The sequence below is a fragment of the Verruconis gallopava genome (assembly GCF_000836295.1).
Source record: "Verruconis gallopava strain CBS 43764 unplaced genomic scaffold supercont1.33, whole genome shotgun sequence".
Lineage (NCBI taxonomy): Eukaryota > Fungi > Ascomycota > Dothideomycetes > Venturiales > Sympoventuriaceae > Verruconis > Verruconis gallopava.
In genome coordinates, this window is record NW_015622169.1 from 91566 (window position 1) to 117287 (window position 25722).

General features: G+C 53.1%; 10 protein-coding genes across 11 annotated transcripts; 4 read left to right on the forward strand and 6 right to left on the reverse strand.

The window, feature by feature from the left end:
• Window positions 1–582: 582 nt before the first annotated feature.
• PV09_07819 (uncharacterized protein) lies at window positions 583–3635 on the forward strand. Its single transcript, XM_016361633.1, has 3 exons — window positions 583–1282; window positions 1335–1757; window positions 1820–3635. The coding sequence occupies exons 1-3, from the start codon at window positions 1172–1174 to the stop codon at window positions 2738–2740; spliced, it is 1455 nt and encodes a 484-aa protein (XP_016210493.1). The 5' UTR covers window positions 583–1171; the 3' UTR covers window positions 2741–3635.
• Window positions 2557–4713, reverse strand: PV09_07820 (uncharacterized protein). The gene has a single exon (XM_016361634.1). The coding sequence runs from the start codon at window positions 4651–4653 to the stop codon at window positions 2809–2811; it is 1845 nt and encodes a 614-aa protein (XP_016210494.1). The 5' UTR covers window positions 4654–4713; the 3' UTR covers window positions 2557–2808.
• Window positions 4714–4827: 114 nt separating this feature from the next.
• PV09_07821 (argininosuccinate synthase) lies at window positions 4828–7365 on the reverse strand. Its single transcript, XM_016361635.1, has 12 exons — window positions 7098–7365; window positions 6813–7035; window positions 6759–6766; window positions 6644–6706; window positions 6562–6586; window positions 6493–6511; window positions 6430–6439; window positions 6218–6370; window positions 5904–6169; window positions 5603–5830; window positions 5416–5548; window positions 4828–5307 (listed from the first exon to the last, which is right to left on the reverse strand). The coding sequence occupies exons 1-12, from the start codon at window positions 7126–7128 to the stop codon at window positions 5222–5224; spliced, it is 1245 nt and encodes a 414-aa protein (XP_016210495.1). The 5' UTR covers window positions 7129–7365; the 3' UTR covers window positions 4828–5221.
• A 133-nt stretch (window positions 7366–7498) lies between these two features.
• PV09_07822 (uncharacterized protein) lies at window positions 7499–11650 on the forward strand. The gene is made up of 3 exons (XM_016361636.1): window positions 7499–10720; window positions 10773–11289; window positions 11357–11650. Exons 1-3 carry the CDS (start codon window positions 10684–10686, stop codon window positions 11565–11567), a joined length of 765 nt encoding a protein of 254 aa, XP_016210496.1. The 5' UTR covers window positions 7499–10683; the 3' UTR covers window positions 11568–11650.
• On the reverse strand, window positions 7874–9925 carry PV09_07823 (uncharacterized protein; the record flags this gene model as incomplete). Its single annotated transcript, XM_016361637.1, has 2 exons — window positions 9197–9925; window positions 7874–9146 (listed from the first exon to the last, which is right to left on the reverse strand). The coding sequence occupies exons 1-2, from the start codon at window positions 9805–9807 to the stop codon at window positions 7874–7876; spliced, it is 1884 nt and encodes a 627-aa protein (XP_016210497.1). The 5' UTR covers window positions 9808–9925.
• A 2617-nt stretch (window positions 11651–14267) lies between the features above and the next one.
• PV09_07824 (uncharacterized protein) lies at window positions 14268–15731 on the forward strand. The gene is made up of 3 exons (XM_016361638.1): window positions 14268–14555; window positions 14654–15408; window positions 15534–15731. Exons 1-3 carry the CDS (start codon window positions 14422–14424, stop codon window positions 15707–15709), a joined length of 1065 nt encoding a protein of 354 aa, XP_016210498.1. The 5' UTR covers window positions 14268–14421; the 3' UTR covers window positions 15710–15731.
• Window positions 15732–15884: 153 nt separating this feature from the next.
• On the reverse strand, window positions 15885–17170 carry PV09_07825 (uncharacterized protein). Its single transcript, XM_016361639.1, has 3 exons — window positions 16981–17170; window positions 16499–16787; window positions 15885–16391 (listed from the first exon to the last, which is right to left on the reverse strand). Exons 1-3 carry the CDS (start codon window positions 16981–16983, stop codon window positions 16357–16359), a joined length of 327 nt encoding a protein of 108 aa, XP_016210499.1. The 5' UTR covers window positions 16984–17170; the 3' UTR covers window positions 15885–16356.
• A 47-nt stretch (window positions 17171–17217) lies between these two features.
• Window positions 17218–20256, reverse strand: PV09_07826. Of its 2 annotated transcripts, XM_016361641.1 has the most exons (3): window positions 20049–20256; window positions 19347–19690; window positions 17218–19222 (listed from the first exon to the last, which is right to left on the reverse strand). In XM_016361641.1, exons 2-3 carry the CDS (start codon window positions 19552–19554, stop codon window positions 18294–18296), a joined length of 1137 nt encoding a protein of 378 aa, XP_016210501.1. In that variant the 5' UTR covers window positions 19555–19690; window positions 20049–20256; the 3' UTR covers window positions 17218–18293. The 2 variants fall into 2 exon arrangements, with proteins under 2 accessions (XP_016210501.1, XP_016210500.1); XM_016361640.1 differs by lacking the exon at window positions 20049–20256 and having other exon boundaries at window positions 19347–19902.
• Window positions 20257–22167: 1911 nt separating this feature from the next.
• On the forward strand, window positions 22168–25119 carry PV09_07827 (uncharacterized protein). The gene is made up of 2 exons (XM_016361642.1): window positions 22168–22558; window positions 22620–25119. Exon 2 carries the CDS (start codon window positions 23177–23179, stop codon window positions 23948–23950), a length of 774 nt encoding a protein of 257 aa, XP_016210502.1. The 5' UTR covers window positions 22168–22558; window positions 22620–23176; the 3' UTR covers window positions 23951–25119.
• PV09_07828 (uncharacterized protein) lies at window positions 24155–25683 on the reverse strand. Its single transcript, XM_016361643.1, has 3 exons — window positions 25218–25683; window positions 24977–25142; window positions 24155–24862 (listed from the first exon to the last, which is right to left on the reverse strand). Exons 1-3 carry the CDS (start codon window positions 25244–25246, stop codon window positions 24485–24487), a joined length of 573 nt encoding a protein of 190 aa, XP_016210503.1. The 5' UTR covers window positions 25247–25683; the 3' UTR covers window positions 24155–24484.
• Between the last annotated feature and the right edge of the window lie 39 nt (window positions 25684–25722).

Genomic DNA, 25722 nt, shown 5'->3' on the forward strand with positions numbered 1-25722 from the left:
CTAGTCAGCATACGGCAACGCATAAACATTGATCGGAAAAATGCCCTGAGATGTGCCAGAAGAAGCATCGATATGAACGAATGCCGTGCGAATAGGGGAAGAAAAGAGAGCCCGAGGAATGAAATAAAACACATGCGGGCGAGGATCTGTGATATATCACGGCTGAGAACTGCAAGTCGTCGTCCTCATCTTACGTGGAGGGTAAAAATCAGGCCTCTGCTATCAGAAGCAGATTGGATACAACCAGTTCTGTACACCAGGTGAGCGCACATGCAATCTACACGCACTGTGCCGTATAGACTAGTCTTGACCTTGCAGACGGCTCCGAATCATGCTGCTATGCAAGCTCAGGATTCCATCTTGATGGGCAGCTGCCGGGCTCATCTCACTTCCGTCCGCCTTTTTGAATTGAGCCCGCTTGGGATTGCCGTCAAACCTAGTTTTCGTACATCGAAGCAATTTTGCAGGCATTGAAAGCCGTGCGATTATAACCGAGCAACATGTGCAAGCTTAGGCGATAGCGAGCGAAATTGGGAAACAAATACTTGGCGTCGACCTCGCAGAAAAGGTTGAAAAGTCGAACTTCAATCTCCCTGGGCGCCTCTCGTGTGAATCCCGCTTTTCGCTGGTCAAGAACAACGAGCTCAAGACAGGAGCTTCTGCTCTCGACGCGGCTGATTTGGTTCTCGTCACGCAGTATACCTAGAATTCAGGATTCCACATCTCATCTTGGAGACGAGCTCAATTGCGAGCGCCAGTCCGTGGCGATTCATTCAAATCCCCCCGCTGAAGAGAATGCAGAGACGCCAGTCTTGTTTCGGACGAAGAAAACAATAGGAACGACAACGAGCTGCACAGCGAAATCATGCCGGCAATCGACCAGGTACTGGCTTTCGGTTCCACGATGAAGACGGCGATGGAACCTTTTTCGACAGCGGCGTACCGTCAAGTCTCGACAATTTGATCGTCGGAGAAATTCTGTGGGATCTTCTTCTGGGGTACACGTGGAGGTCACGGAACAAGGCTGAGTCGCACGGGCTTTGCCGTCACTTGCATTGTTTTGCGTGACCGACCGTGAAACCTGCTTTTGCCTGTGCTGCAGTTCCATTCTGCTCATTCGATTCCCGAGAAAAAAAGCATCTCGCCGGGTGTACGATATCAAACGGTCAAAATGCAGCGTATGCAACGAAAGATTGGCGCGTTTCTGCCACGAACTGCCGATGATTCGCAGGTCGCCATACTCATTGCAGACTTCGAGGCAGCTGACAAGATGCTCGAGACGGTCCGTTTGCTTTACATGACGCTGCGTCGAGTCGAATTGACATGTGCCACAGCTCATTGACGCCTCCAAGCACTGGCGTGACTCTTGGAACGACATCCTCAACCGCCAATGCTCTATGCTCGGGGACTATGAGAACATCTACTCTCCTATCGTCGGCGCCGACAACGACAAATACTCTCAAACGCCTCAAGAGAAGCTGGAACGAATCAACGCCCTGAAAGCGGGCTACACAGAGCTGAAGACAGAAATGGTGGAGGAGATAGCCATGATTGAAAAACAGATTGTTGCTCCAGCTAAGGACGCCAGAGCCTGCGTCAAAACGTATATGAAGGTAATCAAGAAGAGGGAAGACAAGAAGCTGGACTACGAAAGGTACAAGAGCAGGGTCGAAAAGTTGGAGAAGAACACCAAGAGGACGGACAGAGAGAATTCCGCCCTGAGTAAGCATCAGATGGATCTAGCATCAGCAACAGCAGTACGTATAACTCTGTCCAGGCGTGGGCTAGGTCGAACTAGAATACTCACATACACATGCAGGCGTATGAGGCGGCAGACGACCATCTCAAACAAACTCTGCCTGGGATCACCCACGCTACATACTCTCTCCTCCCACATCTCCTCAACTCCCAAATTATGATACAGAATGCCCTCCTAGCACAGCTCTACACTGTCCTCCATGGCTACTGTGCCGACAATGGGTTCTCTCCCAATCCTCCAGAGGCTGACGAGATCATTCGCACTTTTGAGGCGGACTTCAACTCTTTTCGCATCGAAGTTGAAAGTGGCATCATGACGATAGCACGTGGAAAAGCCGTGACGCAGCCGATGGGGGCCGTCGATAAGGGCAAGAGCTACACTGGCCTCAACATCAGGAATGGAATTCAGAATCGTAGAACAGCAAGTCAGACAAAGACAGCTACACTTGGCCGGCCATCGCAACACACTATCGAGGCCGGGCCGCCTGACGCAAATCCTCCCTCTCCCGAGGCGCCACCACCACAAGTCAATATCGCGTCTCGACCGAAGATAACATCCAACACCTCCTTTGCCAGGTCTCCAGGAAGTCTTCTTTCACCTGATTCTGCCATTTCAAACGGCCACGGCTCTCCTTCGCCCTCAGCCCAGCAGCAGACTGACTATTTCTCTCCCGCGTCACATAACACATCTTACGTCGAACCTCGGCGACCTTCAGCAGTTTCGACGACCTCATCGGCCTCAATCGCTAGCATTGCAGGGAAGAAGAAGCCTCCACCTCCTCCACCACCCAAACGGGTGGCGAGCCAGCAATTCGAGTATGTGACGGCTCTGTATGATTACACAGCGCAAAATGAGGGCGACCTGAACTTCAGAGAAGGTGACAGGATCAAGGTCGTAAAGAAGACGGCAAGTTCGAATGACTGGTGGGAGGGGGAGTTGAGAGGTGTTAGAGGCGCGTTTCCGGCAAATTATTGCCAGTGAGGGACACGAGATTGTTGCTGCGGATGTGATTCTACGACAAAATAGGCACCAAGTATGGCTCTCGAGCACTATACGATAGTAAAATACTGCACTGCATGATCCTGAAAGAAGCGCTCTCCAAAATCCTGGGGCTCGGGTAGAGCAGCTGAAAATGTTTCAAGCCGCTGTGCTTGTCCGACCAGCATATATTCACCACTGCCACAGTTTCGGAAAATGGAGTAAAGCAACGATCCTTTGAGAGCCACGACGATATGACTTTCCTTTGTCGTGATATCTCTGCTGGGAGGCCAGAACAGAAACACGTCTCCGTGCTCGGTCAGCAATACACCGAAATTGATCAGTGCAACACCCATCGATCGAGCAACTGCATTCCGCTTGAGATCGGCATGCTCGTCATGAAAGAGTGGCCTAAAGTCGTCTGGCGTACGCGCGTCAGACTCTGTTCCTGCCAGTCTCTCATGCTGTACGACGAACTGTGACCAACGCGTCCCCCTCGAAACGTTCAAGATCCTGTCAGATTGGTTCAGGATGTTGACCATTTCGGAGAATCGCGGTTCTATCACATTTGCATCCGACAATGCAATTGAGGGGCTAGTGGCGTTGACAATCTTACCCACCACAACCCCTTCGACAACCATTTTATCACTCGTCGGGAAGAGCACGCTTATTTGCCGGTGCTTCGGCATGAGGTTCGTCAACATCCCGAGTACAGGTTGGAATGAGGATACCCAGGATGGTACACCAGGAATTGATATATCTCTATTCGAATTCTCAAGCAGGGCCAGGCTACCCGTCCGTTGGTATATGTAAATTGAATAGTCTCGGTAAACTTCGTTGTGAGGTCTGGCGTAGTTTGGTAGCAAATGTGCGGGCATGTCGGTCAAATCGAGCAGGCCTAGCAAGCCATAAATGTGATCATGGCTCAACGAACATCGTTTTTCGCCTTTTTGTAGGATCAACCACTCCAACTGCTCTGCCATTGATGCTTGTGGGCTGTACCTCCATTTCCAATGGGGCCCAGGGAAGAAATACCACACTACCGTGCGCAATGCCTGGCTCACGATCCAAAATACTTGATCCATGTCTCCCTCGACGTCGTTGACAAGGTCGGCACGAACAATCTCCAACATGTCCCGCAACAAGAAAACGTCGTCGCCTAAGAGCGCGATTGGGTCGTGCCGCGCAAGAACGATTTCTTGAATGACCCAAACCCTCTGGAACCATGGCAAATTGATGAGCCCGAGCGCCGCGTATCCTAACCTCGCGAAACGTCGCGCCGTGTCTCCGGACTCGTCCGCACGCGCAGCGCAGCGCGCCGTCTGGAAGACCTCCTGAATGAACGGACTCGACGCGAAGTGGCCAAAGAACTGGTCGAAAAGGTCTCGCATATCGTCGGCGTCCCACTCGCGGGGCCGACGCCCGAGCCACACGACGACGGTGACAGCATTTCCGAAGATGCTTCCCATCCTCGGGACTTCCGCCGCCTTCTCGTCCTGGTCACACTGATTCAGACAGATCGCGTCGATCCAAAGGTAGACCAACAACGACGATGACGGCGACGACGATGACGCTGGCGTTTTGTTATTGTAGCGCTCCAGCAGCCGCAACCAGGCCCGCCCATGCCGCCGGATCTGGACCACGGCATCGTACAGATTCTCGGTGACGGCGTGGTCCCTGCCGTTCACCACGATGCGGATTTCGGGTCTGGATCCGTTCCCCCAGACATATGACAGCGCGAGATAGTCCGGCGCCCTGTTTTGATGAAAGTGCTGAAGGCCAAGCTCGACGCGAGGGTTCTTGTCCAGACCCTCGTCCACCGCTGCGGGAATTCTCAAACTGAGTAGACGTATCTCTCCCCTAAGTAGAGGCTTGTAAACAAACGTACGAGACGTGCTACCCTGGATCGAGCTCATCTCGATACCCGCGGACTGAATTTCAATGTGCGGCTGCGGAGCAAATTGAATCGTGAGGCTGGCGATGTTTGCAAATCCAGCCTAGCTTCGGCAGTCCCGATTACCGCGCTTTCGTATCAAACGCGCTTGGAGGCGCATCAGAAGTCGGAGACGAGCGAAGCGCCCGTTACCGGGGGGAACGAAAGAAATTGAACACATAGGTGGAAATTTTGCAGACGCAAAGGTCACATATTGTTTCTCCTGCACAGAAAACCGTTCGTTCATGAACAGATTAAGGCTCTAGCTAATAAATCCAGCAGAGGCGACCGTGCACAATCCTGTAGGAACAGGTGCCTTTTTGTCTTAAAAACGACGTTTGTGCCTTTGGGGACCCATGGACGCCTCCAGCCTAATGAATGACAGATGCAACCGTACCACGTTTTTATAAGTGTACACTCACTAGCTTTGTAGATTGTAGAATAGTATGCAAACATCGTTCCGTACTGTGCTACTTTTTCAATACTCCAGCAAAGGTATGGGGAGGGCGCTCCAAATATCTCTGGGCGAGTGAAGCCTGAGTTCATAGACTTTACAGTCCACCCAAGCTTTGGCCCTCCTCAAGTTTTTGAATGCCGTACTTCTTAAGACGGATGGCATTGATGTTGATGAAGCCAGCTAAAACGAAATAAACAATTAGCTCTCGCCGTTCTAAAATCAAGCAGTATGTATGAAGTGGAGGAATACACGACGTCTGACGGCTGCGGCGGCGGGGATTCCACTTACTTGTATCTACGGGGCTGAAGTCGACCAAAGAGTCCATGGAAGCCTCGTCCGCAGAGTAAAGGTTCTCGGTCTCGGAGCTTCTTCCAAGAACGGAAACGCAGCCCTTGTAGCAGCGGAGCTTGACTTCGGCATTCTATTTTGACATAAATCAGTCAATAGAAAATGAACTCTCGTGGCTGATACGTACTACTCGTCGTTGACTGAAAATCAAGCTGTTCTCCACAAATTCTCTCTCAGGAGAGAAGTAGAGTCCATTGTAAAGAAGTTCCGACCAGTTGTGCGTTACGAACTGATCACGAAGGGAGCGTACCCTGCCGTCCATAACCAAGGATTCGGCGTCCATGTGCGCGAGCCTCAGGATAGTCATGGCCGGCGAATCGTAGCAGCCTCGAGATTTCAAGCCAATAAACCTCGACTACTCAAAAAAATATTAGAGATCTGCCTGACATCCGCTATTCGGTCAAGGCTCAGCAGAGGACCAGGCTCACCTCAACAATATCAATTCTTCCAATACCGGCTTTCTTGCCAATCTCGTTGAGAGCAATGAAGAGCTCGAGGCTGTCTGTGTACACCTTGTCGCCAACCGTGAGCTTAACTGGCAAGCCCTGCTTGAAGGCGATGGTAATGTCAACAGGCTCGTCAGGAGCCGTGCGAGGATCATCAGTCATCGTCCACATGTCATCGGGTGGAGGCAGAGAAGGATCCTCGAGAGAACCAGCTTCGTAGCTGCAGTGTGCGAGGTTTGCATCCATGCCTAAACACAGTGAGAGTTGAAAACGAGGCACAGTCATTTGTTACGTACTGTACGGCTTGGCCTTTGTTGACGTCACGGGAATGCCCGTGGCGGCGGCATAGTCTAGCAAGTCGTTGCGGCCTTGGAAGCGGTTGTAGAACTCGGGAATCCGCCAGGGGGCAATGACCTTGATCTTAGGGTCAATGGTCATGAAAGCCAGTTCTAGAATAATTAGTTCCTAGCCATGCAGAGTCTTGACATCCTATGATGTTTTCACGAACCGAATCGGACCTTCAATTGACAGTTAGCATGGAACTAGTACTGCTCGAGGAAAATGAACTGACCTGATCATTTCCTTTTCCACTGATCTTGTTGTCAGTACGGGATAGCAGAATGAAGGAAGATAGCCTTACGTGCACCCGTGACTAACATAGTCGCCTGAGATATGAATTAGAGGTCTTGATCAATGCTTATGAAAGGGGAAACTGTTATTACATCCATGTTCCTTTGCAACCCTCATTTGGGCCCTTGCAATGACTGGACGGGCAAGACTTGTTCCTGTATAGGTGGTCAACAATGCGGGTCTATTCCCGATACATCGCAAACGCACCAAGCAAGCTTTGAGACGGTTAGCACTGGACAGCCGATTTGTCGCATTACTTACTATCGTCCCTCATATTGCGCGTTGCACTGGATCGCGCGGAAGCACAGCTGCTCAACGAATTCACGGCGAAGGTCCTGAATGACCATCTTGGTCGCACCGATCTTGCTGGCCTTTGCATGGACTTCGTCCCAGTTCTCCTCTTGACCCACATCGGCGAGGAAGCAGACTACTTCGTAGCCCTGCTCAATCAGCCATCGCAAGATCGTGCTGGTGTCCAGGCCGCCTGTTGAAATGCATCAGTCAGGTCTTGGTCCTGGCGCCCCTAACGGAGATACAACGACGAACCAGAGTACGCGAGACAAACTTTGCCCTTCATTTTTGAGGTTTAGCACAGTGCAAGCAGGAATTGAAGGCCAATTGAGTTGACGGAAACTGGAATTGAAGAGAGAAGTGAGGGAGAACGAGGCTCGACGTGTGGAGGATCAGGAAATCTGAGTTCGCAGGACTGGCGGTAAAAGATGACTCTTTTGTGCAACTCGATATGCAAGGATCATGAAAAAAAGGCTGACCATCACAAGCCAAACTAAAAGACTAAAAAATTCTTGATTCACGGCGCTCGCGTCCGACACCGCTGATAACGGCCTTAGGTGCAGCCTGAGGCTCGCCACCTGGACTGTCCCAAGGTAACGTGAGTAGAACTGGTCATTGAATCGCCGCGTCTGACTGGAGATGGCTTTGACATGCTTCAACACGCGAAAGGATATCAACTGTTGCAATCGCCATCGTGTCCAAAGCAGTGCATTCTGCGAGATCCGTTGCCCGCCTTGATTCTTTTCGTTCTTGGCCTCGGCTTCTCTCTTCAGGTGGAGTTCCAGGATGTAGTTCTATTCCCGGATGATGAAAGAACTCGTTGCCGCACCACGTGAACCGTGAATATGGCAATTGTCTGTTCAAGACAGGCTTTCGTTGGCAAGGCGTTGACGCGTTGTATCAGGCTCGAAGTGAGGATGCGGTGAACAGCCATGTTGTGATCTTGTGATCTTGACGTGTTTCCATTGATTCATACGCTAAAACTACATACAGAGAAAGTCTGAACCTCAATTTAGGAGCCGTTTGACGCTTCATACCCACGGGCGCTCAGCGAACTTCTTGGGCACGTCAACAATTCTCATTCTCAAATATTCACACACATTCTTGCCGAGCGTGTCGTATGTTGAGCATGCGTCATAGCCACGATCAAGGTGGTCGTGGAGCAAGAAGTGAACGGCTCGGAGATTCTTCATTTCGAAGCGGTCGATGTGTGTTGCCTTTGCTGCCTCTTCTGGGCCAAGCAGCTCCTTGATCTTGTCGACTGTGAGGAAGCTGCGGAGCCAGTCCCACTCGTCGTCGTGGCGAACAAAGAAGCCGACATTGGCATCGGAACACTTGTCACCAGACCGACCAAGTACAATGCGGCCCAGTGGAATCTTGACCGTTTCGCCGAAGCTGTCGAGGGGAACTGGATCCTTGGTCTCGTAGCTTGGCTGTTGTCGGTCGTAAACCTGTGTCTTCGGTGGATGCGGCATGTCGATAATCTTATTCTCGCCCCAGAGGCAGTGCACGCGCTGCTTGAACTCTGTCTGCGGCAACAAGGTTGGATGGTACTCGTAGTACGGCTTGCCCTCGGCTTGGCGCATGTCGTTACCAAGGGAAGCACCGGGGCATGACTGCAGGAAGGTCACCATCGACTTGCGGAAGAAGCCGTTCGGGTTGCGCATGTTCAGAAGCTCACGGTCCTTCGACTGGGCGAAAATGCGGAAGTCAACCGTGGCGACATCCTGATTGCGCGCATCCGGCACGGAGGATCCGTTCTGCATAAACTTGAGGACCGTGAACTTCTTCAGCATTTCCTCACCAATCTCATAGCGGATCTGATCTTCGGTAAACTTGCACTTCTCCTCGATATCTAGGCCGCAGAGATAAACGTGATATTCAGCTTGCCAGCCAGCAAATCCAGTCAAACCGACTTTGGTTGTCGGTGGTGGAGGCAGGCCTTTGACACCACTGACGTAAACGCGGTCTTCTCCGACCTGCTCCATTTTAATGTCTTCCAGCCAAGCTGTGACGTCGCAATTGTAGTACTGTGGACCTTGGATTTCATAGAGCAATTGTGATGTGCAAGATGATACGGTCATCTGACCGCCGGTGTTCTTCTCCTTGTACATGGTTCCTGTCCCGTCGGCCTCAATGGCGCAGATAGGGAAACCAAGATCAATGTGCTTGCCGGTTTTCAGCAAATTCTTGAAATCTGAACAATAACCGCCACTAACGTATGCGGCGCACTCGAGCAAATGACCGATAATCAAAGAACCGGCAAGCTCATCGAACTGATCTGCCCTCCATTCGTGCCACCATCTACGAGCTTGTCAGCAATGACATTAGCGGCTAAGTGAAGGATTACTTACGCAGCAGCACCAATGATGGGCGAGGCATCAGAGACTCGACCACAGATGACGATGTCGGCACCCTCAGTCAGAGCACGGGCGATACCGAGACCACCCAGGTAGCATTGAGCGCATACGGGATCAAGACCCCACTCTTTCACCGACTTGTTGTGCATCAAGCTGCGGAATTCCTCACCCTTGGCAAGCATGGCCTTTACGGCGCCAGTGACATCGTCACCCTCTACCCAGGCAACCTTCAGGTCGTAGCCGCGCTCCTTCACTTTCTCCTGGACGATTTTTGCGAGAATCTCGGTATCGCTTGCGCCAGCGTTGACAGCGAGCTTGATACCCTTCTTGGCAAGATCGTCAATAGCTGGTTCGAAGCAGTCCATGAAGTTTTCGGCAAACATGGCGTTTTGAACTTGTTCATCCCAAGTAAGTTCGCGGCCCGCGAAACGTTCTTGGTTAGCAACCTTGCCTGTGCCATGGATGGTCATGGTCAGTTCAGAGAGCCAGTCTCCCACGATGATATCCACATCTTCGTTAGCCGCGAGTCGAGAGATGGCATGAACTCTGTCACTAAAACCTCCAGAAGCACCGGCCACGCGGACGGGCCTCTTTGCGCCAGGCATGATTGTTACTCAGAAGTTACAGGACGAGTAATAAAGACGAGAAGATGAGGTGAGGGATGGGAAGTGGAAGATGTGAGACTGATTGCTTGCTCCCTTAAGGTCCGTACCTATATACTCATCTAGAATGCTTACAGAAAGTCTCGAAGCTACTCTGCAAGACGCCATTGGCACCGGATGCGGCACGCTCTAGTTTTCTTGTTGGTCTGGACACGGAGCAACGGCAGTGTATACCCGGGATTTAACAGCTGGCCACAGCAAAGGATCACACCAAAAATGAAACGAAATGTCCTATGACCGCAAATGCCGGCTCCCGATCAGCCCCAAGAGAGGTGGACAGCTAGGTTCCAGCTTTGGGTAGGATAGTGGAGCAGCCGACACTCCCCGAAAAGGTGGGGAAGATCTTGGCACTTTCACGAACTGCGTGGCATCGTTAACACTCGACCTATGAAGGAACAAACTGCGCCAATGGCATAAAGGCTCCCCCCCGGCATATCTCGCCGTGTCTCTCAAATGTTCCTGTGACAGCTGCCATTTTCAGCGTGCGGATCGCACGGCAAGGTCTGTGAACTTTGACATCACGGAGTCGGAAAAAGCGTACCTATTGCTAAGCTGAAGGCCTGCACAAGTTACCAATGTGACGCTTAGGCGTTCGTCGAATACGTACAATTGCGAAGTGAGACGCACTAATATTGTACACGTTGGAAGCTAAACTGGCTGTGCCTATGTTGTCATGCTAGACTTGTGGTACACCGTGAGACTGACTCCGTTATCGGTGAACGACTTCCAGGTTCGCAAGCGTTTCAAAAGTAAAGAGGTGTTGATTCAACCCATGTTTTTTCCAGAACTGCGTCAGAACAAATAGTAATCTGACTCAATATGGCTTCTCTCGACGGAAAGGTCGTCGCACTCACGGGTACAATCCACTAGTGTACACTTGTGACAACATAGCTAACTGCAGCTTCCAGGTGGTGCGAGCGGCATTGGTTTAGCATGTGCTAAGCTTTTCGTTGCACGAGGTGCACGTATATCTACCGCTGATCTCCAAGAGAAAGCCTTGCAAGACGCAGAGACTGCCATCAAGTCGGTCACTCCAACTGCTGAGGTGATGACTTATGTTCTCGACGTTCGAAACGAGGAAGGCTGTAAAGCGTGGATAGAGGAGACAGTCAAGCGATATGGCCGCCTCGACTGCGCCGCAAACATAGCAGGAGTGTTCAAAGGCGTTCCGCTATCCAAAGAGGACGGCTCCGCCTGGAACTTCATGATCGACGTTAACCTGACAGGTCTCAAGAACTGCATGCAGGCACAACTTCCACACCTCCGGTCTGGCGGCAGCATCGTGAACGCGGCGAGTATTTTGGGCATCACGGGCGACGGGGAGGCCGCCGCGTACAGCGTTTCGAAGCACGGGGTCGTCGGGCTGACGAGGTCGGCTGCCAAAGAGTACGGCCCCAAAGGCATACGTATCAACGGCATAGCTCCGTAAGTATCCACTTGTAGAGTAGTGGCTTTTTTTTTTGCTAGTGCTGCAGCTAAACCTTGTTCTCAGGGGTTATATCATGACGCCGATGCTGAGGAGCGCAATGGCAGCAGCGGATTCCTCGAGCAAGCACCAGCAGACGCAGGGCAGTTTTGTAGCACTTAATCGCATGGGCCAGCCAGAGGAGGTCGCTCCGCTGGTTGCTTTCCTGCTCAGCGACGATGCCTCTTTCATCACCGGCCAGACAATCTCAGTTGACGGCGGCTGGGCGAATATGTGATTTGGAAAAGAATGCGGGTAGTCTTAACAACTCCGCCGAATCATCATCTATTACAGCCAAATTTCAAGTTGATCCATGTGCATCTTTAAACGTGCCAAGTTGAAAGTCACTTTTGCTCTTGCATACATTTGTCTTTGGTTTTTATCGCCACCTCAAAACCACCTGCCCTCCTCTAAGTTGGGACTGCTGCGCCGAGTTGAGTAGAATATCCACGCCCATGTTTTCGTCCGAACTCCTAGAGGTCCACAGCGCTCGACCGCTGCAACTCGTTGTTTCCGATCTATCCGTTCAGTAAAATCTCATTAAGCAAAGAAAACAAAAATCACAGCCTATCTTTTGTATCCGTACAGTCCGTCGAACACACAGTGGGAACATAATCTAAACAGATTGCCAAAAGTCGGGGAGTGTCGGTTAGGTTCCGACCGCTCCGCAACCAGACTTCCCCAGATTGTGTCCAGAACGCTGCTCCGCTCTAGCCGATTACACCAATCGTTGCGGGGGAAAGGACCTGGGAGTTGATTTTCCGATTGCACGGTGCCAATCATGGGCCTAGCCTCGCTGAGGTCTTTCTGGGACGTGTTGGGCCATCTCTGTACGGAAGATTCTTTGTTCGAAAAGCATAAATTCGGGACTGAGGTCACGACACCTAGGTGCATTCCAGAGACGTCGGATTTTTTTTCTTTTCGCTCTACGAGGAAGGTGGTTTGTGCAGACGAATTTTTTTTCGAAACACGAGTAGTTTAAAAAAAAAACCCCTCGACAAGTATGGAGGCTCTGCCAGAGTCGCGCTCGATGAGTGAGCGACTCGTAGCCGCTGGAGGGTTGGTGGTAGCCGGAACGATCCTATACACTTTGGCGCTTTTCATATATCGACTCTGGTTCCATCCTCTTGCAAAATTCCCTGGACCATGGCTGAACGCTGTGTCAGATGTTGGTGTTCAACTATCGAGTCCATGGTACTCCGCTGACCTAGCATAGCTGCCCGGTGTTATATGGACCATGCAGGGCCGCATGCCTATGAACACAAGAAGGCTTCACGACAAGTATGGGCCCGTGGTCCGCCTATCGCCGAACGAACTGTGCTTCAACTCCGTTCAAGCATGGCAAGATATCTACGGCCATCGAACCGGTCGCCGGGACTATTCAAAGGACCCTATCCACGTCGGCGCCGTAGATCCACTCCCTGGTGTGTCAACCATCTCCATGGCTGATCACGATACGCACGCCCGCCAGCGGAAAGCGCTATCGTACGGGTTCAGCAAGAAAGCCTTGCATGAGCAAGAGGACATTATGCAGGAATACGTCAGTAAGCTGCAGGACAACTTCTGGAAGTTCTCCGAGCAGAGCGAACCCTTTGACATTGTGAAGTGGTTCAACTTCATAACGTTTGACGTGATCGGAGACTTGGCTTTCGGAGAGTCCTTTGGCTGTCTGGATGAGGGAGAGTTCCATTGGTGGATTCCTTTGATCTTCGACGCCGTCAAGGCTGGCGCCTTGGAGCAGGCCACCCGCCGTTTCGCGACTCCTGGTTCGAGCACGCAGAAATGGCTGATGAACTGGATACCGAACGAGCTACGAAAGAGAAGGAAAGACCATCTGGCTTACAGCAGGGAGAAGGTCCTGAAGCGCATCAACACAAAAACTGACCGCAAGGACTTCACACACTACATAATGAAACAGTCCGAACATTACGATCTGTCCCAAGACGAGATCATCGTCAACGCCGCACTGTTCATCGTTGCTGGATCGGAGACCACCGCAAGCTCGCTGTCTTCCATGGTCAACATGCTTCTTCGCCATCCGAGAGTATACAAGAGATTGACTGAGGAGATTCGCAGAACCTTTCGGTCCGAAGGCGACATTACACTTGTGCGTACCATGGAGGAGCTCCCGTACCTAAATGCTTGCATTGAGGAAAATCTTCGCGTCTTCCCTCCGGCACCTATCGGTTTTCTTAGGAGCGTCAATCCCGGCGGTGATATCATTGATGGCCACGCTGTTCCAGGCGGGGTGAGTGACTTCGGGTCTTTGTGAAACAAGAAAAAGCAGCGGCTAACACGCAAACAGACGTCGGTTTCGGTCAGCACGTGGTGCGCTTCTCACTCGGAGACGAACTTCAAAAACTGCGACAGTTTCGTGCCAGAGCGATGGCTGGATGGAGAGACCGCGTATGCGTCGGACAAGAAACTTGCAAGCCGTCCCTTCAGCATGGGCCCCCGTGGCTGCATTGGCAAAGAGTAAGTTGACCTTTGTTTCTCGTCAATGTTCACCGGTGCTTCAAACGCTGACTACGTCGTGCAGCATGTCGTACATGGAGATGCGGCTTGTGCTGACGAGGCTGCTGTGGTGCTTCGACATCAAGAACGCGGACGACATGCATGAATGGGATCCGACAGGAGACTTTCACAACATGAAGGCGTACTCAACCTGGCAAAAGCCAGAGCTGAAGGTGCATTTGATTCCGGTGAAGCGATAAAACTGTTGAAAAGAGGTGTCCCGTAAAGCCGTAGAAGAACGACAAGACGACGTGGGTCGTTCAATCGTCATATCTCGAAAAATCGCAGACGATATGTTCTTAGTTTAGTGTAGGAAAGCAATTCGCAACTTTGCGTCGGAGCTTATTTTTCCCTTTTCTTATTATAAACACTTTCCACATCAGCTTCCACCAATGGCTAGAATTGTCCGTTCCGCACGCCTATATTTGCATCTCAAGGTCGGAAAACGGTTCAATCGGCTTCTAGCAACGAAGAAAAAATGTACGAATCGATAGGTCATCCAGGAAAGAATCCATGGAAAAGGACATCCGCTGAGGGAGGGGCGTACAGCGCCGTTCTGCCGTTGCTCTATACGTTCGATGCATTTAATCCATCCTAAGCAATTTTGGCAGGCTAGGGAAAAAGAAAAGAATAGTATTCGCAAGCCCATTTCGACAATGAAGACATCAGACTTGCCGCTGTGGAAGGACATGCCTGCCGTGCCAGGAATGCCGTAGGTCGAAACTCATTCACCATGCATACCTTACCGAGCCCACACCCCCTCTCGATTCGAACCCGGTTGGACTACAAGAATTAACAAAACGTCTCCAGTCACGGCTTCGCATGGGGCTTATTCGACAAGGATGGCAAGCGTGACGAGCTGGGCACGCTGAACAAGCTGTCGCCAGAAGCCGTTCTTGCCGCACGTGACGAGATCAAGACGGGCGTGTCCGTGTCGCTGAACTGGGGCCTCGAGAAGCAGCACCAACCTGGATATGGGCGCAGCAGCCTGCAGCACAGGCTCGTGGACTGGAAGAAGAAGGCCCTGGAGCTGGGCACGCCGCCTTTCTTCTCTTACGACGACGAGATCAGCGTGAACACGCAGGCCGGCAGCCAGTGGGACGGGCAGCGACACTGGGCGCACCAGGCCACGGGGTTGTACTACAACGGCCTCGCGCACGACGAGGTGCCGGACAGCTGCCACCTCGGCGTCGACCACTGGTCCAAGGCGGGCGGCATCGTGGGGCGCGGCATCCTGGTGGACTTCGCCTCGTACGCGGAGGAGCGCGGCATCGCGTACGACCCGATGACGGCGTACAAGATCCCGCTGGACACGGTGAAGGCGATCGTGGCCGAGAAGCGGATCGAGATCCGGCCGGGCGACATCCTGCTGATGCGCTCCGGCTGGGTGAAATGGTACGAGGAGCACTCGCAGGACGAGCGCACGCAGAAGATCTCGCACGGCAGCGCCTGGATCGGCATGGAGGCCAACCAGGAGTCCATCGCGTGGCTGTGGGACAACCATTTCGCCGCCGTCGCCGGCGACAGCATCGGCTTCGAAACCGCGCCTCTGGATCCCGTCTACTGTAAGTCAAAACCCCCTCCAACCCGCGTCGTTGCCTGCTGCGGGAGCAGCGGCACGAAATACAACAAAAATAAATTAAAAAAAAAAACTCGAGATTTGTACACCTCTTTTGCTGACGTCGAACAGCTTTTCATGACAACTGCATTGCTGGATGGGGGATGCCCATAGGGGAGATGTGGGATCTAGAGGCTCTGGCAGACGAGTGCAAGAAGCAGAACCGATGGAGCTTCTTCCTCACAAGCGCGCCGCTCAACTTGAAGGGCGGGGCGGCGTCGCCTCCGAACGCGATTGCCATCTTCTAGCGTAGAATTCATTTCAAACGACACACACACACACAAACCCACGTAAGATGTTTGCCATTGCGCCAACTTCTTCTCTGTGTCTTGCTCTGTTTGACGACACCGTTGCTCCTCGTAAGACGTTAAGGGGGAAACCAAACAAACCCGTCTGCCACCCCTTCCTATGATATAATTTAGTCTTCACCGTGTTCGTAAGGTCAGAAAAAGAACTGAGAAGGTAAGAGAGAGTATCGGAAGAAGCCCGGATGCATAGAAAACGGAACGCCGGAATTATGCAAAGATACTCAGGGTGGGACAAGATATGATACAACGCGCACACGACCGCAGTTGGGTAGAGTAAAAGAAGCACGATTGCAAGCTTCTCCCTTTCGCCATGCCTGATCCCAGAATTTTTGGCCCCCCCAAATGATGCAAACCCTCGCTCGCATTTTTCCGCCCATGGCCGCTGAATTTCAAGTACACAGACACAGACACAGACACACAAACGCATTCACAGCCACAAGAAAAATAACCAGTACGCTGAATCCTTCCAGGCCGCCCGCAGGATCTTCGAGCCCTCCCGACGGCTGGCGTCCGCGGTCAAGCGACATGGCGGGCGGCGAGAAACATTGCGCCGTCCTCGCCGCACGCAGTGGAGCGCCCATCCACGCTTACGAGCTGAACTTCCTGGTGAGCTTGGCGATGACTGCGGGTGGAGTGGCGTTAGCAAACAAAGTCGACTCTCGTGCTTCTCACGGAGACGGGGAGGGAGAGGAGAGAGACACCTGCTCCCCTAGCCCGCGGGCGACGTACTATGCAGCGCAACCACGCTGATGATGAATCCTACGCTCAGAACCAGCACCACGACCGGGTCGACCTTCAGGCCCGGCGAGTCGTCCGTGTACAACTTAAGCATGGTGTTCGACGAGCCTCCCGCGCCGGCCGCGCGCGTGCTCGACGGCCGCTGGTTGGCGGTCTTTTCCTTGTAGTCTGCCGCGGCCTTTCGTCGGATGGCCGTCGCCGGGCCACCAGGAGGCTTTGGCGAGGATGGGCGAGCGGTGGTGGAGGCCGTGTTGACGGGGGAGGTTGGTCGGGGGGATGACTGTGACGCGGTCGGTTAGTCAAAGCAAAGCTTCAGGACGACGGCGCCATCTTCTTCAGATGGACATAGACCGCGGCCACGAGAAGACCGAGATGTGCTGCGACTGCAGCGGAGGTACGGCAAAGCGAAAGCTCCACGTAGAGTGATGTAACTGCCACTTCACACCCCCCCAGATGCGTATGGGAAAACGTACCATTTTGGCCGGCGCAAGGATCTGGAGAGTCGATAGAACGGGGGGGGAAATTCCAATGGATTGCAATTGGAGTGAAGGAGGAGGGTAAAGTGCTGTACGTGCGCGTGTGTGCGTGTGCGTGTAAGGTGTTCTGGCTGGCAACACTTTAGGCCAGTCCCTTGAACAATATCATGGACGAGCTGAAATCTGGCCTTCGCATGGACAAGGGATGGAGCGAGCAATATCTGCCTCAGGCACCACAGCTTGACGCCCAATTCAGCTTAGTCCCCCGTCTCCGGCTTCCGCCTTCCTCTTCCGTCGCCTAATTTATATTACAACACCACATGATGCCACTATCTCGACGCTCCACGCACTGCAGGAAGTGAACAAATGAAACCCAACAAATTGTACGAAAGCCAAGGCGCTTGTGCACAGTCAGCGTGGCAGAATTTCGTCGTTGTCGTATTTTTCTGTGTATCCTCCGCCAAACCCATCCTTCCGATTTACCGTGGTTGCAAAGCCCCCAAAAAGCCCATACCAGTACATGGCGCCCCAGATAACGAAGAATTGACGACTGAATGCAAGGTATAAGCCAGCCATGAGAAACGGAAGGGGAGGGGAAGGTTTTGGTGAGCGAGGCGCAACGACTATGCTGAACCACAAGAGCGACCGACCCGATGATGCCCGCATAAACCCATGAACCAAAGACGCAGAACCAAACAAAGGAGGCTTTCGAACAACACCCCGAAAACAGAAGAATTGTGGGTATAACCACCCAACAAACACCGTCTCCAGATCACCGTCCGAAAAAAAAAGAGAGGGGGGGAGAGAGAAAGCAAAATGGAAGAACCAGCAAGCAAACCGGTAACGAGGAACCAACAGCCACGCAATGCACAGCACCAATGTCCACAACACTCGCAACCGCGCCCCTGACACGTCCCCGAGCTCACACATTATATCGAATACAGCGGCACCCGTTTTGCCCAGCCCAAGATATGCAAACATGCAACTCCGCCATGCAAGCCAGCGTTACCACACGTCGTCCATATCCAAGACACGCGTTTTTCTTTTTTCGTGGAAGAAACCCCCAGTGAGACAAAAGATTTCATCCGCGCAAGACTCCAACCGAACCCAGGCCGAACCAAAGCCAAACCAAACCAGCCAGCCAGTCATATATACGTGTATATATATGTCCCACCTCCTGGTGAAATGAAAGTAACTCCTCGCCCTCTTTTGCTTTATTGCCTGACTTCATCGCTGACAGGCTCGAACAATAATCAACGCCCTGCTACTACCCCAATAGAATTGGTGTTTTTCTTGTTTTTTCATTGCGATTAACCCCAAACGGAAGCCTGGACACCTAGGCCGCTGCCCTTGTTGCCCCAGACGCCGCTGCTACTACCCCAACCGGCGGTGCTGTAGTTGCCTTTCTCCTGTGGTGGGTTTGAAGACGCAGACGTGGAGCGTTCATTGTTATTTTGGTCGTTGGCCGAGAAGCCGTAGCTCAGGGGCGAGGGCAATGGTGTCGTCGACCGCTTCTGAAGCCCTTGAACGGGTGCATTTGTCACCGCGGGCCGGGTGCCGATGGCGCCAGGACCAGCCTTGCTGCCGCCTGGTGGTGAGCCACCGGTTGGGGACGAGTTGGACGTGCGATCGCTCTGCTGGTTGGCAGAGCCAAAGGTCGGGTTCTGATTCTGTGCCGGTGAGTTGTTTGCACTGCCATCCTTGTTTGCATTGACGCCAGAACCGTCGCCACGACTAGGCATCTGAACTGCACCGTCGACCGCGCCACTCGATTGTGCGCTGAATGGGTCGTACGCCAGTGGGCTGGCTCCACGCGCCCCGCCCGTCAGTATCCTAGCGTCCTGGCTGTTTGTCCTGCCGTTGCCCTTCGTCGCGGCGCTCTCGTATAGGTTCGACGTTTCGCCGTACAGCGCGCGGTGCTGCCGTGCGATGAGCTCGCGACGCTCTTCCTCACTCATGCCTGTGTTGGGACTCATTGAGCGGTCCGACTTGGGGCCAGACAGGTTTTTCGCATACTGTTGTTCCTGATGATAATTGCGAAGCTCACGCTCGCGCTGTGCTGCCATCCGTCGCTTGGCCTGTTCAGCCTGTGCCTGCTCACCACCTCCGTATGGCCCGCGATGACTGCCGCCGCGCTGGACTTGGTAGTAGTTTTGTAGACCTGATGATTGAGGACGGTCAAACTCGCTACCGGGCATGGGGGGCCGATGAAGGCCGGGTTGGCCGTACATGGGGGCACCTTGCGCTGTTGTTAGCACGATGATGTTTTGCTTCAGCGAAGAGGGAAAACAAATTCGAGCAGGTTGTTCTGAACGCCACAAGGCATCCAAATGAACCAAGCACTGGTTGGTATGAGTCCTTACCGTAGAAACCAAAGGGCATCTTGCCGCTCTTGACGAGATTATCGATTGCCCGTTCCACTTCGGCGAGTTGATAGATGAAAGCATTTGATTCCTGGGCGGCACCGACAGAGGATGTCCCAGATCTCGACGGCGGCTGTTGTTCCCAGCTCAGCTGCCGCTGTGCCTGCCCGGGAGCGGCCGACCACTGTGAGTTATCGTAAAATGCCATTTTCGCGATCTAGGACACGTGGTGACCCGCTTTACTCTGAGGAGAAGAGAGGGGTTGTGTTCGTTCGCTTCTCCGGGGGGTTTTGACGCGGGCGTACGAAGGGACCGGGAGAGGTGAATGCGGGAAAGTGCTGCCGCTGGATGGCGCAAAGGAAGGTTAGCCAGCAAACCAGACGACAAAAGGATGCAGCACGGGTAGAGAGGGAGGAGGGCAAGAAAGACAAGAGGGGAAAAAAAGGAAAGAAAAAAAAAGGACGATGCCCAAAATCCAGAGGCTGCAAAAAGAGCTTGCGAACGGCAGGACGGGTTTTTGTTGGAGGGAACGGACTACTGGCCCAAGGGAAACAATTTCGAGCGGGTAAATTAGTGGTAGCAGAGCGGCATTTCCGCCCGCGACACACCTCGGGGAGACAACAGGCCAGTAAGAAAACCCGTCCTCACATCGGGCGGTTTAGGCGGCCAGGGATTCTGCTTTGATGCTGTGCGTGTACGTACCTTGTGGTGAAAGCGAAGCAAAGAGCGGCAACAGGAGAACAGCGCAGAGGAGGCAATGAGGAGCAGCGCTTCTGGGTTCGCAGTTCTCACCAACGTCCCCCAAATAGAGCGATGGAGACCGGAGGCCAGCGACGCGCGGAGACGGATACACGCTTAGAGGACAGCCGCTAAGGAGGGATGCGATCGGTGGTGGTGGTGGTGGTGGTGGTGGTGGCGGCGGGCGGGTGAAGGATCGGATAGTACAACAGACGGAGAGCAGACGTATAGATTAAAAAAAAATAAAAAGTCAACAGATGTCCTGAAACAGAGGAGGGAATTGCTCAAAAGAGATTGCCGTGGGACCGCCCCCGGGGATGGTGGTGGTGGTCGTCGTCTAGCACTGGCGCAGGCGCTGCGTTCGGAAATGAGCCTTCATCCCACGATTTGGGCCACCTTTTTTTTTATTTTTTATTTCATCGTATTTTGTACGGTCCTCTACACTGCCAGTGCGTCGCTCTTTTGGTCCATGTTGGCATGCACTTTGTGCCTGCTATCGCGCGCGACGGGCCCCCGTGGCATTCAGTCATGTTGCATTTTTTGCCTTCGTCCTTATTGGGTTTATGCCGCTCATGCAGATGGCATGCAGAGAGCTGGCCCGGTCAATTGGCCCATCGTCGCGCATCGCTCGGCCTCGATGACACCATGGTGTGATGTGCAGATACTGGCTGCTCTTCATTATTTTTTTTTTCCACCAAACCAGCAGGTTGCTGTCCAGTCTTCGCTTAGTTCCCACCACCATGCTTCAACGGGCTAATGCTTCCTGGTGGGCGCCCTGCTTCCGGCTTCTCACGATCGTCCCGTCCTGGCCATGCGTCCAATGTCACCAAGTATATTAATATCATCCTTCTTGCCATCGCTTAAACATTGTGTGAAGAAAGGGACACACTTGTCCAAATCGCCGCCATCTGTGTTTGTGCCGCGCGTCTGGCCGCTGGCAACCAGTATCTGGCTGTGAAAAGCTTTTTGTCCTCGTCAACCCAAGACGTCCGTCTGCTGAAGACACCAAACTACACCCGCATTCGCATGTCTCTACGTTCCCCACTCGGCCTTCCCCTTCTTGATTCTGATACTCCACCTTCGTCGAGACACCCTTGCCGTTTCTCTCCACGCTCCCTCGCGCTGACGCGCTGATAGCCTGCGTTTCGTTGCAACATCGTTCCAAACGCTGTCAAGTCACTAAGTTACTTGCGCATCGTCGCCCAACTCACGCTTGACCCCTCCTTCGCACCACTCTCGCGGTAAAAGCGTTTTCTCCTTTGCCCCGATCATGCCTCCATACTCGCCTTGTCTTTCAGCCTTTCTGGGCCTCGGCCAAGAATGGCATACGGCCATGGTGCGCAGCGGTCGCTCTCCTCCCGACGAAGGCAGCGAAGCCAGCCCCGCCCCATCTTACAGAGAAAAAACGTGGATTGCGGATGCACGATCGCTGCATCAAGCTCCTGCTTGGAACGGGAGCCGGTTGAGACTTGTGCTTGTCACATGGCCTTGATCTTCGTCCAGCATCCGCCCGAAGTCGCCTTCAGGTACCTGCACGTTCGAAAAGAGGGTTTGCCACACGCGCGCATCAAAGCTATAGGACGTGCACCCCATCAAGACGCTGCTGGGGCCGCTGGTTGCGTAGTCGCACTTCTTAGTACGAAAGCCATCCCCTCCTGCAGTGCGAGGAAGAAGAAAACGGATCTGCACCGGCAGACCCTTTGCGCTTAGTGCGCTTCGTGTGCAGAACGGTTCGCCAAACCGTCTGCTAGCAGTAAATAAGAATCCGCTTCGGCAAAAGGCACCCAAGGAAGCGGGCAGAAAAGGCGCGAAGCAGGGGGGGAGGCTTTGTTCAAAGAAACGCCCGGTTGCGCACGAACGGTCTGCACATGCATGCATGCAAGCCAGCCGGGTGGGAACACTCCAAGCGCATGGTTGCGCGGATGTGGTTTGTGTGGAATTCGTGTCCTTTCTTCTGCTCCGGGTAATCGCTGCACGCCTTGCAGGGCTTGCTGAACTCTCATCCATTTGTCGACGGCAAATGTTCTCGCCGTCGAAGGGCTGTAAGCATCCGCCAGTTCCAGGAGCGTGAGGGTCAGCCAGATCTGGACGTGCAGCCCATTCGTCGTGTGCTATACGCTCGATCCATCCTTCACGCAATCTCGTGTTGAACGATCAGCCATCAATTTTGTCGAGCGGCAAAGTCGCGTTCGTCTTGAAGATTCTTTTCCATCTGTCAAACTTCCGAGCAGCAACTCGTCGAGCCGATGCTCTACGTATGCAGGCAAAAGTCTGCGTTCTGTGCGTTGTCTTCGCCGTGATCTCGGTCACGTTACCGCTGCGATGAGAATCTATATCGGATCCAGACAAGGCCATCTGCCAGATTCGAAGTTGACTGTAAAGCTGGTCTTAAAGAGTTAGCTAGACTGTATGCCAACTACGATGGTGGAAGTACTACGGATGGCGACCATGAGCAGCGGCCATCATTTGAGCAGGTGAGCATGCTCACGCAGGTCACAAGCGCCGCCCTATGATCCTGACAATGTCGCACAAAAGGATATCCCATAGGCATATCTACCCTGGAATGAAACCACTCGCTCAGCGTCAGTCTTCAAGATGCGTCCGCACGCTTTTCGTTCTTGTGCTCTTCCTTGTGCGAAAGACCCGCGAGGTGTCAGGAGACGCTGCCAGTTTCAGGCGCATCCCTTTGCTGCTTTGACCGCTACACCACCACCTTGTTCTGCTTCCCGCACCAGCTTGTCTGCGGCTCCCCAAGCCGTGAACAGCATGTCCTCTGGGATGGATGTGGTTGACTTTGCATCAGGCCCTTTGTCACTCTTGTCACTTGCTGCACCGATGCCCGCACCTTCGCTCTTGTGTGTCACCAGTGGTCAGGTTGGGAAGGCGCGTGCGGCGAACAGGAGAGCTCGTGCCTTCTTGATATCCCCTCGCGCCTGCACTATTTGTGGGTGGGTGTGTGTATGTTCGACTTTGTATTGCTGGCGTGCGACTTGATTCTGGACATCCCAAAGTCGCCCTGATCGAACACGTCGATTTACTGTCGTAGGCTGTCTACATGCCACAACTGGCTATCTCTTCTCTTTCTAGCCCTGATGGCCGCACGGATGGGAAGCCTCCCGCTGGAACTGGTCGACTTGATTTATTCTTATGCCGATGATGCATCAAAGCTCGCTCTTCGCCTGACGTGCAAGTCGCTCAACCAAGGCTTGAGAAGGCAGCACGGCGTCAGCAAGCGTCCGAGCAACAGTCTGAACGCATGTTACTGGAGGCTCGTGAGTCGACATCTTGACTATGAGATCGGCCGCCGCACTTGTGTGGTGTGCGATCAGCGATATGCGGTTGAGACTTTCGACTCTGCCGCACCACCGTCCGTCACCCGGAACAAATCCGATCTTGAGTACATTCTTCGACACGGGTTTGACAGGCTAGGTGGCCCGGGAATGGTCCCTACAGCGGCAGACATCTGCCATCACCATCGCTCAAGCTTCATCTATCTTTATAACGCGTGCGAGACATTTCTTAGTCACATCCAGCACGCTTTGGGCGTAAGGAAAGATTGGTCGCGCCGTTGGTTTACACGGACTCTGAGTGTGTGCATGCACTGCAAGTCCTTTGGGCTTGCATCCGCATGTCGAGCTCGCAAGCGATCCTATCGCTGCTGCAACTGCGACTTCTGTGGTGTCAGGCCTGTCTGCTTTTTCGGCAGGCTGATGGACTTCGGTGAAAAACCGCCACGCAGGTACGCGGTCGTGCGCGAGAATGGGCACTTCCTTGTTAAAGAATGGTACGACGATGGCTCCGTGTCCGTTTTCCAAGTTCAACACACCTCTGTCGACCCTCCGATACCTCAACGACGCTTTCTATAGCTTAGGATGGGTGAAGTTGAAGCGCTCGCTACCCGCGGGGCGATAGGAATACAGTTTATGCTTGCCCTTTGCCTATGGCACGGTATTGTTTGCGAAGGTGTACCTGCATGAACCAGACATTCCTCGTCAAGGTGGTACCAGACGTGAAGCATTCATTAAGGAGCATGGAATTCACAGAAAGCGTACAAATCGTTCATCACAAGCTTAAAAAGAGACGGACTTCGTGAATTCGTCATGTTTCAATTCTTGCATTTTATCAGCCACGTCCGTGACAGCGCCGAGGGTATCATTTCTTTTAACGCCACTATTGATATGGGTATATTTGTCTTCGCCTGTTTTTCTGTCTTCCCCATCATTCAATGCTACTCTTTCACAATTTCCGTCCTAAAGTTCATATGTCTTCTGCAGCACACATATGGCTTTATTTTCTGACCTCTCAGGACAAGCTCTTTTCTTATTCCGCACGGTCAACATGTGCAACTCCCTATTCTTCTTTGGTAAGCGGCAGACACGTGGTATCTAGCATACTTCAGGTTACCGCATCGCCTTCTCGCGCGCCTCGCGATCCATCTTAGCCTGCAGAGCCCGCCTATCCAAGTACTGCGCGTACCGCCGTAGCTTCAGGCCCAGCCAGAATTGCAAAATCATGGCCAGCAGAGCGCCCGACACGACACAGCATTCTACCGCCCATGACACGCTGCGACACCGCCTGCTGGACAAAAAGCGTTGGGCAACACGTTGAGTCTGGTGTACACGGTATACTTCGTCATTGCGTGTGGAGGGATACGAGGGAGAGCAGAGGAGTGTAGGGAGCGAAATTGAAAAGTTGAGGAGAATGACTCTTGGAATCAGGTACAAGATTGAATCGAGCAGAAGGTGGGAGGCGAAGAGCGAAAGCAGGGTCGGATTGCGCTGCGGTGTATGTTAGCCATTTCGGGCGAATTGACAAGTGACGTCTGGGTGAGAGGCCAACGTGCTCGTGATGAGCATCGAAATCTGAAGGAAAAGAGCAGCGGTAGTACTTGCCGTCCAGGCGCCCACGAAACCTGCAGCGCTGACAAACAGCACAAACACCGAGTAGATGGTGAAGTTCCTTCGAAGATGCAGAGGATCATTGGGCATATACTGAAGGATATAGGTAGTGAGAAGTGAGAGGACCAAAGCAAAGGTGGTAAGACCAAGGCTGAGCCTTCTACAGTGTGTGAGTTGTGTTAGCACGTACGTTGCGAGATATGTGTGCACGCAGGATCTCTGCCCGACTACGTACCGCATGAACGCCTCATCCTCGTGCCGCATTGTGTGACTTTGAACTGTCAGACGTGGTGGGCAGGACGAGCACGCGAGCTTGTCTTTTCTCCCTTCCGCCACTCGCGCCGAGAGCAACGAGCAAAAAATATGTCAGAATCAGGTGCGCGCACTCGTGAGGTCAGCCTGCCGTAGGCTTCCGGCTGATTCGGATGCACTGCGCAGAGCTGCGTGCCAGGCTGGATTCTGGGGTAAGCTGGCGAGCTTGGGCGAGTTGGCCAGCAACAACGCAGCGCAGCCGACGGGATTCGCTGGCGAGAACCTTCAGCAGAACGGACGAAGCGTGTAGGAAAAAAAGATACGGGGAAGCAAGAGACAAGGACTTGCGACAGGCACGGCGCAACACAGAGGCGCGACTCAGGGCCGTGAGGGCAGATGGAAGAAAGACACAGCAAACTTTGGGCCTTTCTTCATCACGAGGCCTCGCGGGGTCGGACGTGCATAGTGCGAATGCAATGTCCACGGTT